The following is a 12,058-nucleotide window of genomic DNA, read 5'->3' on the forward strand; positions in this document are numbered from 1 at the left end:
GCCATACAGCGAATTAGCTGTGAAACCGCGCGACCCCCCCAGATCCTTTCCCCACACCCAGCCGCGGTTAGCGTCTTCGCTCCCATAACACATAGGTGGGCCAGGCACCCTGCTATCCCTTCTCCAACACACCGGTACGTTAGCGCTGCGGACACGCCTCCCACGGCCCACGGCTGCCCTTCACAATCATGGCACCGCGGACGACGCAGTGGAAGTACGTCCGCCCCTTACTATCATGGCGTCGCAGTGGGAGGGGCGCGTGCTCCTCACAATCATGGCACCATAGGCGGCCCTCAGCGGAAGCACTACCACCCCTCACAATTATGGCGCCACTACCACCCCTCACAATTATGGCGCCGTGGAGAGCGCTCCGAAAGTACGTTCGCCCCTCACAATCATGGCGTCGCAGTGCAGCGGCAGTGTGTCTATTACAATAGCGATGCCAGAAACTGGCACAGCATCGGCTTTTCGACACTGGGGCCCACCCCCACAACTAAGTGCCGGCGGACAGCGTAACCTGGGTGTTGAGGGCAGACATTTGCCCTCACAATCATGGTGACACAAGTCAGCGGCACAATTATGGCCAATGGCACAGCGCCCCGGAAGTATTAACTGCCCCTCACAACCATGGCAGCTACAGAGGTGCTCCGGAAGGATACCCAACCTTCACAGTCCTGGCGTGGCCGACCGCCAGGAGGGGGCGGGGAGGTGTATGCCTGACCACAATCATGGCGTCGCGGCCGTTCAGCGGAAGCGTGCCTGCCCCTAACGATCACGGTGCCCACGAACGGCACAGCGTCGACTCTTCGATGCTGGTGCCCGTCCCCATAACTGTAGCGCCACCAGTGGACAATGTAACCTGGGCTTTGAGTGAGGGCACCTAACCCTCACAATCATAGCGCCATTGGACAGCACAACGGAAGTGCGTTTGCCCCTCACAATCATGACGCCGACGAACGGCTAGCGGAAGTGCTTGCCCCTCATAATCATGGCGCCGACGAACGGCTCAGCGGGGCCGACCGCCCCTCACAATCATGGCGCTCCCAAGGCTCCGCGGCTGACTATCTGCCCCTTACAATCATGGCGGTCAGAGCGGAGCGGGGCGGGGCGGAGCGGGGCGGAGCGGGGCAGGGCGGGGTCTGGGAGGGAGAAAAGGGCGGGCGGTCCCAGTGCAAGTGCTCATGTGACTGCGAAGATGGCCGTCTTTCCCTGGTAAGGAGGAAGCGGTGGGGGGTTTTGGTAGAGGGGCTGTATTTGCTGTCTCTGCGAGTGTGAGCTTGTGTGAGTGAACAGGAATGGCTCTCTTGGTGGGGTGCTGGTGGGGTCTCCCATTCGGTCCCCGGCTGTTTTGACCACTGCCGCTACCCCGGTTCAGAGGAGGTCCCTGAGGCCCGACGGTGCTTCTCTCCCGCCTACCCGTTCCCTGCACCTTTCACGCCCCCTTCTCCATTCACTCCCTAAAGAAAACTCAAGTTCCCCAGCGTCCTGTCCCTAGGTTCTGGGGGCGCTGCATGCAGAGCATGGTGGACTCAGCTCTGAGTTTGGATGATAGGGACCACCTGGCTGTTGCTACTCGCTCACCTGGAGGACACTTGGTGGCTTGTCTGTGAAATGGCTGCCGTTCGTCCTACTGTGTGCAGGGCTTCGCAGTGGGTACTAGGGATGCACAGCCTGCGGACATATTCTTGGGCTTTAGGGAGTTAGTTTAGTGGAGCAGACACACCGAATAGAAGGGTCATGAGGCGTAATTTCACCTGTTGCTTGGGGAGGGCTTAAGAAAGGCAGACCCTTAAATTGGGTTTTGGAGGATGAATAGGAGCTCATAAGAGGCGGGAACAGCGTGTGGCCTGGCCGACTGGCCTGTCAGGGCTATTGTGATGGGACGGGTTGTGAGTGGCTGGCGCTGAGGCCCCCGCGGTGCCGTGTGTGCAGGACAGATCAACAAGCTGTGATGGTCCTAGTGGGATTATTTGGGGATGCGAGCTCTTCCTTGCATCTCAGAAAGGAACAGTTGCTTTTTAAAAAAAAATTATTTAAATGCAAGCTCATTAACTTAGAGTGTAGTAACGGTTTCAGGAGTAGAATTTAGTGATTCCAGCAAGTGCCCTTCTTAATGCCTGTCACCCATTTGCCCAACACCCCTCCATCAACCCTCAGGTCTCTGTATTTGAGTCTTTTATGGTTTGCCTCCCTCTGTCTTTTATTTTTGCTTCCCTTTCCCTATGTTCATTTTTGTTTCTTAAATTCCACATATGACTGAAGTCATATATTTGTCTTTCTCTGACTTATTTCGCTTGGCATAATACATACTAGTTTGATCCATGTTGTTGTAAATAGCAAGACTGCATTCTTTTTGCTCGCTGAGTAGTAGTATACTATACACACACATTCACACACCCCACATCTTATTTATCATTCATCAGTTGATGGACATTTGGGCTCTTTCCATGATTTCACTGTGGTTGATAGCACTGCTATAAACATTGGGGTGCATGCACCCCTTCAAATTAGCATTTTTGTATCCTTTGGATAAATATCTGGAAGCGCAACTGCTCTGTCGCAGGGTAGCTCTATTCCTAATTTTTTGAGGAACCTCCACACTGTCTTCCAGAGCAGCTGCACCAGTTTGCATCCCACCAGCAGTGCAAGTGTTCTACTTTCTCTGCATCCTCGCCAACATCTGTTGTTCCGAGTTGTTCATTTTAGCCACTGTGACAGGTGTGAAGTGGTAGGGAGATTCGTTTCTGATCTTTCTTTCCAGATATTGTGAAGTGGTTTCCCTTGAATGAGTGGATGAGCAAAGGAAAGAATATACAGCTCTAGACTCTTAAAGTAGATACGAACACTTAAGCAGCTTCCTTCCAAAGTCTTTTTTTTTTTTTTTTTAATTTTGGCTTATTTTTTAGAGAGAGACCGTACAAGCAGGGGAGGGGGAGAGAGAGGGAGACACAGAATCCAAAGCAGGCTCCAGGCTCTGAGCTGTCAGCACAGAGCCTGACGCAGGGCTCAAACCCATGAGCCATGAAATCATGACCTGAGCCGAAGTTGGACACTTAAGCCACTGAGCCACACAGGTGCTCCTTTCCAAAGCCTTGACACACTAAATCAGGATTGAATCCCACTGGGTTTCCTTGGATCTAGTCATTCAGAGCACCTTTAAGGGAATCATTAAGGCTTAAATACCAAGAACAATGAGAAACATCTGGCTTCAATTAACGTGTCTGAATTTTCTAATCAGAAAATCCAGGAAGGTGCTATTTAAATCTCTGCATCCCAGAACATTTTTACCTGTGATAGTTTTACTTTAAATCACAAGCAGAGGTGCCATACACCTTTTAACAAGTAGGGTCTCCAAAGTTCCTAATCTGGCTGTGCTCTCAACATTCCTGTGGCAGCAACACGTTCACCCTAAAGTTTCCCGAGATTTGTTGTTCTTCAAATTAAAAGATTGAAGTTTTAACCGTGGTTGTGCCTGGCCTGGAGCTTGGCAGAAAGGAAGGGCTCAGTGTAGTCTCTGATATGCATGAAGAAACAGAGAAGGTCTACAGAGGAGAAACGTGCTTCTGTTGCTAAATTTGACATTTATAGAGACTTGGGTGTGTGCGCCAGGCACGGTGTTAAGTGTTGAATGTGCCGCATCCCATTTAATCCTCAATCACATTTTTCAGATGAGGACATGGGGGCAGAAAGGTGAAGTGGTTAGTTTCCCTAAGGTCGCATGACTTCTGAGGTGCACTGAGGTTTGGAGCCCAGAGGTTGTGATCCCAACCATTCCCGGTTGCAAGGCTCCCCAAAGCCCAGTGCGCGGTTGTGTGTCTCCCCAGAATGTCCTTTACCCACACGTTCTATTATCTCTGATGGATTTTGTCCTGGGCTAACACATGCAATGTCTGGTCCACACAGGTCACCTTTTCTGTCTAATCCCTGTGGTAATAGCGCCCTTAAAAATGCCAGCCTTTGGGGTGCCTGGGTGGCTCAGTTGGTTAAATGTATGACTTCGGCTTAGGTCATGATCTCATGGTTCGTGGGTTCGAGCCCTGTGTCGGGCTCTGTGCTGACAACTCAGAGCCTGGAGCCTGCTTCAGATTCTGTGTGCCCCTCTCTCTCTGTCCCTCCCTTGCTCGCCCCCTCTCTCTCTCTCTCTCTCTCTCTGTCTCTCAAAAATAAACATTTAAAAAATCAGCCTTTGAGTTGAGAGTTTCTACCTCACTTCAAGACCTTTGGGGGGGCCAGGGAAAAGGAGAGTATATTGTGATTGTGGGAGAAAAAACTCTGTAGTTGGATGATGTCATGAGCCACTTAAAAATCACTTGAGAATGAAAATAGCCCACAAAAAGCATTTGGTGGATTTCCAGTATACAGACATTAACTTGGAAACTGGTAATGGAATTTCTATGTATCCATGTTATCAGATTAAATAACTTAAAAATAGGGAGTTGTCAGCCTTAATGTGAGTATAAATCACCCCCCGGGATTTTGCTAACCTGCAGATCCTGACCTGTGGTGTTTCACACGCCCCTGATGATGCCCTTGCAAAGTGATCTTTGGACCCCACTTTGCGTAGCCAGCGGCCAGGCCAGGAGTGGAGGTGGGAAATGTTGGCCTTTTTTTCTGTGCCAGCCACCAAGGATGCGCACGAGCCTTTGGAAGCTGGGATGATGGGCGATTTTTACCAGATGCTGTGTTCTGCGGGGGGGGGGGGGGGGGGGAGCAAAGTAGGGATTGTGAGAAAAGTGCCCTCTAGGGGGCGCTGTTGGCCTTAGCAAAGACCCAGGCATTGAAGACCACACTTTAGCATCTCAAACATCCGGGAAACCGCTGAGGAGCTTGAGAGCGAATTTGAGGGAGTAATGGAAGAAGGGATAGAAAGATCAAAATATAGTTGTTTGACATGTAATTTCGAAAGGGGTAAACGTTTCCTTTTGTTGTTGTTGTTTCTCCAGAAGCAATATTTATTCCCCTTCTCCCCCCCCCCCCAACCCCCGAATTCCCTCCCTTCAAACTTAAAAAAAGAAAAAAAATTTTCAGGGCACCTGGGTGGCTCAGTTGGATAGGCGTCCAGTTCTCTGCTTCTGCTCAGGTCATGATCTTGTGGTTGTGGGATCGAATCCCGTGTTGGGCTCTGCACTGAGCATGGAGCTTGCTTGGGATTCTCTCTCCCCCTCTCTCTCTGCCCCTCCTCCCTCCTCAAAATAAATATTAAAAAAATCATTTCAAAGGTTGGTTCTTTAAAAGTAAAAAAAAAGACAAAAGTAGACAATTGTCTAAGGTGCTCAAGATGACCCTTGGGTGGTCTGCATAGCTCCTTCCTGCATCTGAGAGGCTGCCTCGGTTTTTCTTGTGTCCCCGTCCTGTGCTGCTGTCCCCTCAACTCTAAGCCTCAGCTTCTCTGTCTGAAAAATGGTTGTAACTCCAGCACCTGCGTTAGGCAGTTAAACAAGGAAGTGCAGGGAGAGGGCCTGGCCTGGGTCTTGCCGGACAGCGAGTCCATGTAAACCAGAACTATTATTCCTTGATTCTGCGTATCAAGTCACCTGCTCTTGGGATACAGTCTTTTCTCAGCTGCGGATTGATTTGTTAATGATTATTACATTTGCACCTGAACTTTAGGTCCGGTTACATTTCCACTCAATCCACTAAATTAACCTCTCAGAATTCTGTTGATAAAGTTAGGAATGATCTGAAGAGAAAAAAGTGTAATTTTTCATAACTCCATTATGGCCCCTGATGCTCTTAATTCTGGTTTCTTTATTCTTGGGGGTCTTTAGTTTATAAATCAGGAATTGGCTGGCAACATATTGAAGGGAGAGGGGGGGTGTCTGGGGGGGACTGAGTTGGTTAAGCATCCAACTCTTGCTTTTGCCTCAGGTCGTGATCTCAGTGGTGAGTTCAAGCCCTGCATCAGGCTCTGTGCTGACAGGATGGAGCCTGCTTGGGATTCTCTCTTTCCCTCCCTCCTCTCTTCCCCCCATGCTTGTTCCCTCCATGACTTTCAAAAAAAATTAAAAAAAATTAAAGGGAGTTGGGAAGAATATTTCATATTTCTGGAAGGGAGGACTAGGTGTGCTTGGTAAATGTGACCCAGAGACACCAGGCAATATATCCTGATAGGGGTTTTCCTTTCAAAAAAAAAAGTGGTGGGGCACCTGGGTGGCTCAGTCGGTTGAGCATCCAGCTCTTGATTTCAGCTCAGGTCATGATCCCAGGGTTGTGGGATAAAGCCCTGCTTTGGGTTCTGTGCTGGACATTGAGCCTGCTTGAGATTCTCTCTTTGCCCCTATCCCCCAGATTAACACAGTAGCTCTTTAAAAAAATAAATAAGCAGAGATGAACCTGTATTGTTCACTGGCCTTCTTCCTTTCCTGTTCTCAAAGCCAGGTTTATTTAGAAAGGGATAGAAGTGAAATGACCTGGGATCTCCATTCTCTCATACTGAGAAGATTTCTGGGTCGGTGGGCTCATCAATAAGGCTGACTGCATGGCACAGTTGGATTTGGGGTTTCTGGAAGTCTAGTGAAGACGTGCAGCTGTGAGTGGGGCAAAGGGGGGGGTGAATTCAGGGGATGTCCAGGCTAAGGAACAAGGGGACCAGCTTTGCAATGTTTATTTTTGAGAGAGACAGCGTGCAGGGGTGGGTGGTGCAGAGAGGGGGAGACACATATTCTGAAACCGGCTCCAGGCTCTGAGCTGGCTGTCAGCACAGAGCCCGACATGGGGCTCGAACCCATGAACTGTGAAATTACAACCTGAGCCAAAGTCAGACGCTCAACCAACTGAGCCAGCCACCCAGGCGCCCCAGTTCTCCAAGTTTTTAAATTGTTTCCCTTTTGATGAGCCAAGCTGGTTTGCAGTCATTTCTCTCTTGTAGGTTTTTACCGTAATTGGAGAGCAGCCAAGCTGCTCCTGCAACTCTTTGCTCAGAAATGTCCTCCTGCAAATACTCCGTTTAATGGCTGATGAGTTCCGCTGTCCCCACAACGCCAGGGCGCGAGCACAGTGCAGCCACGCCGGTCCTGGCTGGGACCGCCTTTCTGTGTCCAGTGACCCAGTCCTCGTTTCCGTCCTTGCTCGTCTGGCCTTGACGGTTCTTCGGCCAGCTTCTGTTGAGAACCCCTGGTGAGCTCCCCAGGAGGGCTGAGGCTTTCTCTGCAGCCCTCACGGTTGGCACCCCGGACTGTCCCCTGGGGGCGGTGGCTTTTCTAGCCGGACTTGCAAAACTCTTCCAGCCTGTGCCCTTTCTGGTCCCCGATGCGCTCCCTCATTTTTAGGTGTTTGTTACGGCAGCACCCCCACTTCTCAGTCTGAGTCTTAGTCCATTCGGATTGTCTTAAAAAAAAAAAAAAAAGAAAGAAAAGAGAAATCACAGATGTGGCAACTTACAACCAAAAGTATTTGTTTCTCCTGGAGGCTGGACGTCTGGCCAGCCCGGTGAGGTGAGGCGACTTCTGCTTTTCACCCGATGTGCAGGGTCTTCACAGGGCAGGGCCTCTCTCGGTCCGTTATCATGAGGCTTCTCCCTTGAGACCTCATCACCTCCCAAAGGCGAGGTTAGGATTTCAGTCTATCAATTTGGGGGTTGAGGGGGAGGGGGGACAGACATTCAGACTGTAGCACCTTTTCTGTGCTGGTTGACCTTTAATTCTACATGTGTTTTATTTTACTTTCTTTTAGAGAGCAGGTGAGAGGGGCACAGGGAGAGAGAGAGAATCTTAAGCAGCAGAGGGGGACTCAACTCAGGGCTGAACTCCACAACCTCGGGATCATGACCTAAGCAGAAATCAAGAGTTAAGACTCAGACACTTAACCGACTGAGCCACCCAGGGCCCCCTACACGTAGTTTAAATACCGTAAGTTACTGTTTTTTTGTGGTCACTAATCTAGTTTTACCCACACCTTTTACCTTTTGTTACTTTTCAATGTGTACGCGTGCCTACTCAGCGTATACATATATAGAGATGTGTGTACACAGTGTGTGCATATATACAGATGTGTGTACACAGCATGTGCATTTATACACAGATGTGTGTACAGTGTGTATATGTACACAGACGTGTGTGCACAGTGTGCATATATATACAGATGTGTGCATACATACAGATGTGTGCACATATACACATGTGTGCACATATACACACGTGTGTATACAGCATGTGCATGTATACATACCTATATATTATATGTATAGTTTTTGTTTTCAACTGGGATCATCTTGTTTCTGTGTGTAACTTTTTTTTTTTTTTTAAGTGTAGTTCTGCTGTACATGCTGTTCTTGGTTTTTCTTTGACGGGGAAACTCTCTTGCCTTCATTTCACTGGGGGCAGGATTTTTGTTAATTTCTTTGGTACTTTACTGATCCCTTTGCTGGCTCTCTGCTGAGATAGTAATATAGTTGTTGCCCTTTGAAAGTAAGGTGTCTTTATTCATTCTAAGAAATCCTGTCTTTATTTTTTAGCCATTTTACTATGAAGGCCTGAAGTACAGTTTCTGTTTTGTTTTTGTGTGGGGCCTGCTTGGGGCATGTGTGTTTCTTGAACCTGTAGCTTGAGATCTATAGTTTGGAAAAACTTTGTTTTAGTTAAAAAAAAATTTTTTTTCTTTAAAGTTTATTTACTTAGAAAGGACGTGCATGCTTGCAAGCAAGGGAGAGGCAGAGCGAGAGGGAGAGAGAATTCCAAGCAGGCTCCACACTGTCCGTGCAGAGCCTGATGTGGGGCTTGAACTCACAAACTGAGAGATCATGACCTAAGCCAAAACTGAGCGTGAGAAGCTCAACCGACTGAGCCACCTGGGTGCCTCTAGTTCAGAAGAATTTTAGTTGCCATCCCTTCAAGTACTGCTTCTGCCCATTCCTTTTCTCTTCTTTTTCTCTGCCCATGCTGAGATCTCCCCTTCCTGCCCGTTGATGCCTTTCCCACTTTGCTGTTCTTCCCATGTGTTTTCCTCTCGTGTTTGAGTATGGATACTCGCTCTCCTGTCCGTCTCCTGATCCCTTCCCATGACCTGTGAAGACGGGGTGCTCTTTGTCTGTTCCCTGCTCACCTCCCTCTGGCTCCACACAGCGTCCGTGAACTTGGTGGGGAGAGCAGGGCCGGATTTCTCCCTCCCCCACACGCCTTCTCTCCAGAAGCTCCTCCTTCGGGCGCTGGCTGTCTGGGGGGCGCTGGGAAGGGAAGTTGGCATCACTTCCCCAAGCGCCCTCAGTTCCGGCGTCTGGCCTCATCGTCTGGATGTCTGGGCAGCTCCTCGTATGCTCGAGCTGAGTGTTAAGATTCTCTGCAGCGTTTCTTGGGCTTGGTAGAAACGCTCTTCGGCTGTAAGCTGCCATGGCCCCGAGAAAGTCTGAACCAGTGATTCGAGTGTGTTCTGTATCCCCTCAACTGACGGCCGTCTGGGATTTATCTGCCAGGCACTCCCGGGGGCGGAACTATAAGGCAGAGTTTGCATCCTGCCGGCTGGAGGCTGTGCCCTTGGAGTTTGGGGACTATCACCCGCTGAAGCCCATAACTGTAAGTTTGGTCACGGGGCCCTAACCAATCCTCCTGTCCCATGAAATGACAAGCCGGGTTCCTGGGTCTTTCCCATTTGCCGGCCGTAGCTGCTTTTGCATGTTTCTATCGGCCACTTTTTCCCGGGCCCTGCTTTTTGTGACATTGACCTCACCCACGGTGATGTCCATTGTGCTCTTTCTCATATTTGTGAGGTTGTCACGAGTGGGGGATGCCTCTGTTCCTGATGTGGGGGTGTGAACAAAACCCCTTCTTAAGTTTGCGTGTCCCGAACAGCGTCTTCGTCCGTATGAGTTACTTAACAAGCAGAGCGAAAAGCAGGCCAGTGATCTCGATGGCCCCTCTCTGCTGGTTCACCAGCAGGGGAGAGAAGCTGTATGGCTGTCATCACGGCGGGGGTGAGGGTGACAGACACATGCCTGAGAACGCCCAGAGGCCATTACATAAAGAAGGAGGTCACAGCTGGAGCATCTGCCCCCCAGGCCCCGGGCAGGCCCCGTGGGCTTGTGTAGTCATGGCTGAGCCGCCGAAGAGTCGGATCCTATCTGATCTCAGGAACTCACTCTGTGGAAACAGACCAGCCGCGGTGGCTCCAGGCTTACATCCTGCAGCTTTTGTGACACAAGAGCAGGGAGATGGTCTTCTCGGGTGACGTGTCCCTCCCTGACCTGGTCTGGTGCCCAGGGAAGGGAACATGCTGACTGACTGGGTGGGGGTAGTGCCCACCCCCAGAGCTGGTAGCAGAGCCCTCCCACCCCACTCACCCAGGCCTGTAGGAGCTGAGAGTCACGGAAGGCCGCTTTCCCAAGGAAAACGTGGACTGCCGAGCCTGGGAGAAGGAGGGACGATGCCAGGCAGACAGAATGACAATTGTGCACCAATAGGAGCCCCTTCACCACATCATCCGGGGTTGGTGTCAGACCCTGCAGGTTTAGGGCAAGGTCTTCCATAAGACTGTCCATGCTTCAAACACCTGCTGCAGGTTTGGGGGGACCCCAGGCCACCTGCACTTTGGATCAACTGGCTGCAATCCAGACCTCCCCTCAGGCTCAGTAATGTGCTACAAGACTCAGGGAACTCACAGCAGCCCGGTACTTACAGTTTTATATAAAGGATACAAATGAGGAGTAGCCAACTGAGAGGTAGAGTGAGGCTCAGGAATGTCCTGAAGGCAGAGCTCTGAGCCCTCTACCTGTGGCACTGGTGTGTCACCTCCTGGCGCGTCGTGCGGCCGCTGGCCAGGAAGTTCCACAAAGTTCCACACTTTGTGTTGGGGTTTCCTTATGCAGCGTGATGCAGTGATTCCCTGACCACGTGACTGGGCCTGATCTCCAGCCTCCGTCCCTTGAGGTCAGGCTGATATCCCCTGGCTGTGTCGCAGGGGTGGCCTTTCTCGTGACCAGCCCCCACACTGGTCCTGTTCGTATTAAGTCAGGTGTGACTAATGGGCACGTGAATGACAGACACTCCAAGGACGGGACCCTCCTTTCACAGAACCAGGGACAAAGGCCAGTCCTTTCCTTCATTCTGTCCCATCCCATCCTCTCTGAAGACGGTTTTCTCTGCTTCCCTGTGGATGCGCCCAAAGTGTCCCTTACTTCCCCCGGCCCCTGGGTTTTCAGAGCTTCCTTGTTTAAGGAGAGTGGAGCCCAACCAGCCCTTCCGGATTTTCAGCAGAGACACTCTGGTTGGATCCTCTTGGCTCGTGGGTTCACCCCTGATCCGGTCATCTGGAGTCAGGAAGAGTTTGCGGCCAGTGGAACAAAAACATGGCTTCACACCCCGCCCCCGCCTCCACCCCTGCCCCTCAATGCTCACCGGGACATGGCATTCGGAAGTTCTTCGAACTTGTTAAGTTGCAGGTTCCGACGCAGTAGATCCAAGGTGGAGCTCGAGAGTCCACGTTTTTGATGGGCTCCCGGGTGATGTGGATGTGGCTTGCCTGGGGACCTGCTTTGGGAAAGAGGGCCCTATGAGGATGCAGTTCTATCCGACCTTCTACCACCGAGTGGCCCTGGGTCTTCCTCACCCCAGCTTCACGCCTTCCCTTCCTCCGTAGCTGGGATTCTGAGTCCTCTCAGTTTGTCACAAAATACAATTTTCCCTGCCACAAAACGGTGGTCACTTCAGCTAAAGGAATGAGGGGAAAACACATTTGAGTGGGTGTCTGGGAAGGGTCGTAGGAGGTTTCCAATTTACCCGCTCAGGTTTTCCCCGCAGGTCACGGAGTCGAAGACCAAGAAAGTGAGCCGCAAAGGCAGTACTTCCTCCACGTCTTCCTCATCCTCCAGCTCCATGGTGGACCCGCTGAGCAGCGTGCTGGATGGGACCGACCCCCTCTCCATGTTCGCTGCCACAGCTGACCCTGCAGCCACGGTAACACGCCCCCCCGCTGGTGGTCTGTGTCACGTGGGGGCGGGGCTGGCGGCTTTTCACCTTTTAGTTTTAAAAAAACAGTTTTTTTTTTTAAACTTTTTTTTTTTTAATATTTTTTTATTTATTTCTAGGAGAGAGAGACAGCGTGAGCAGGGGAGGGTCAGAGAGAGAGGGAG

The 12,058-nt window shown here is 50.8% G+C and overlaps 1 protein-coding gene across 4 annotated transcripts in view; it reads left to right on the top strand.

The window, feature by feature from the left end:
* The first annotated feature begins 336 nt into the window (after window positions 1-336).
* VPS35L (VPS35 endosomal protein sorting factor like) overlaps window positions 337-12,058 on the top strand; it is a 118,919-nt gene continuing 107,197 nt past the window's right edge. For 3 of the 4 annotated variants that reach the window (XM_039255889.1, XM_039255891.1, XM_039255892.1), the window contains exons 1-3: window positions 337-376; window positions 9,407-9,506; window positions 11,727-11,882. In XM_039255889.1, the coding sequence (XP_039111820.1) occupies window positions 351-376; window positions 9,407-9,506; window positions 11,727-11,882 (282 nt within the window). In that variant the 5' untranslated portion in view covers window positions 337-350. Of the gene's footprint in view, window positions 377-1,165; window positions 1,213-9,406; window positions 9,507-11,726; window positions 11,883-12,058 lie in introns of those variants that run through there. The other variant, XM_039255890.1, reaches the window with a different exon arrangement.

This window comes from Hyaena hyaena, unplaced genomic scaffold (genome assembly GCF_003009895.1).
Source record: "Hyaena hyaena isolate Hyena2069 unplaced genomic scaffold, ASM300989v1 scaffold_550, whole genome shotgun sequence".
In the NCBI taxonomy this organism is placed as follows: domain Eukaryota; kingdom Metazoa; phylum Chordata; class Mammalia; order Carnivora; family Hyaenidae; genus Hyaena; species Hyaena hyaena.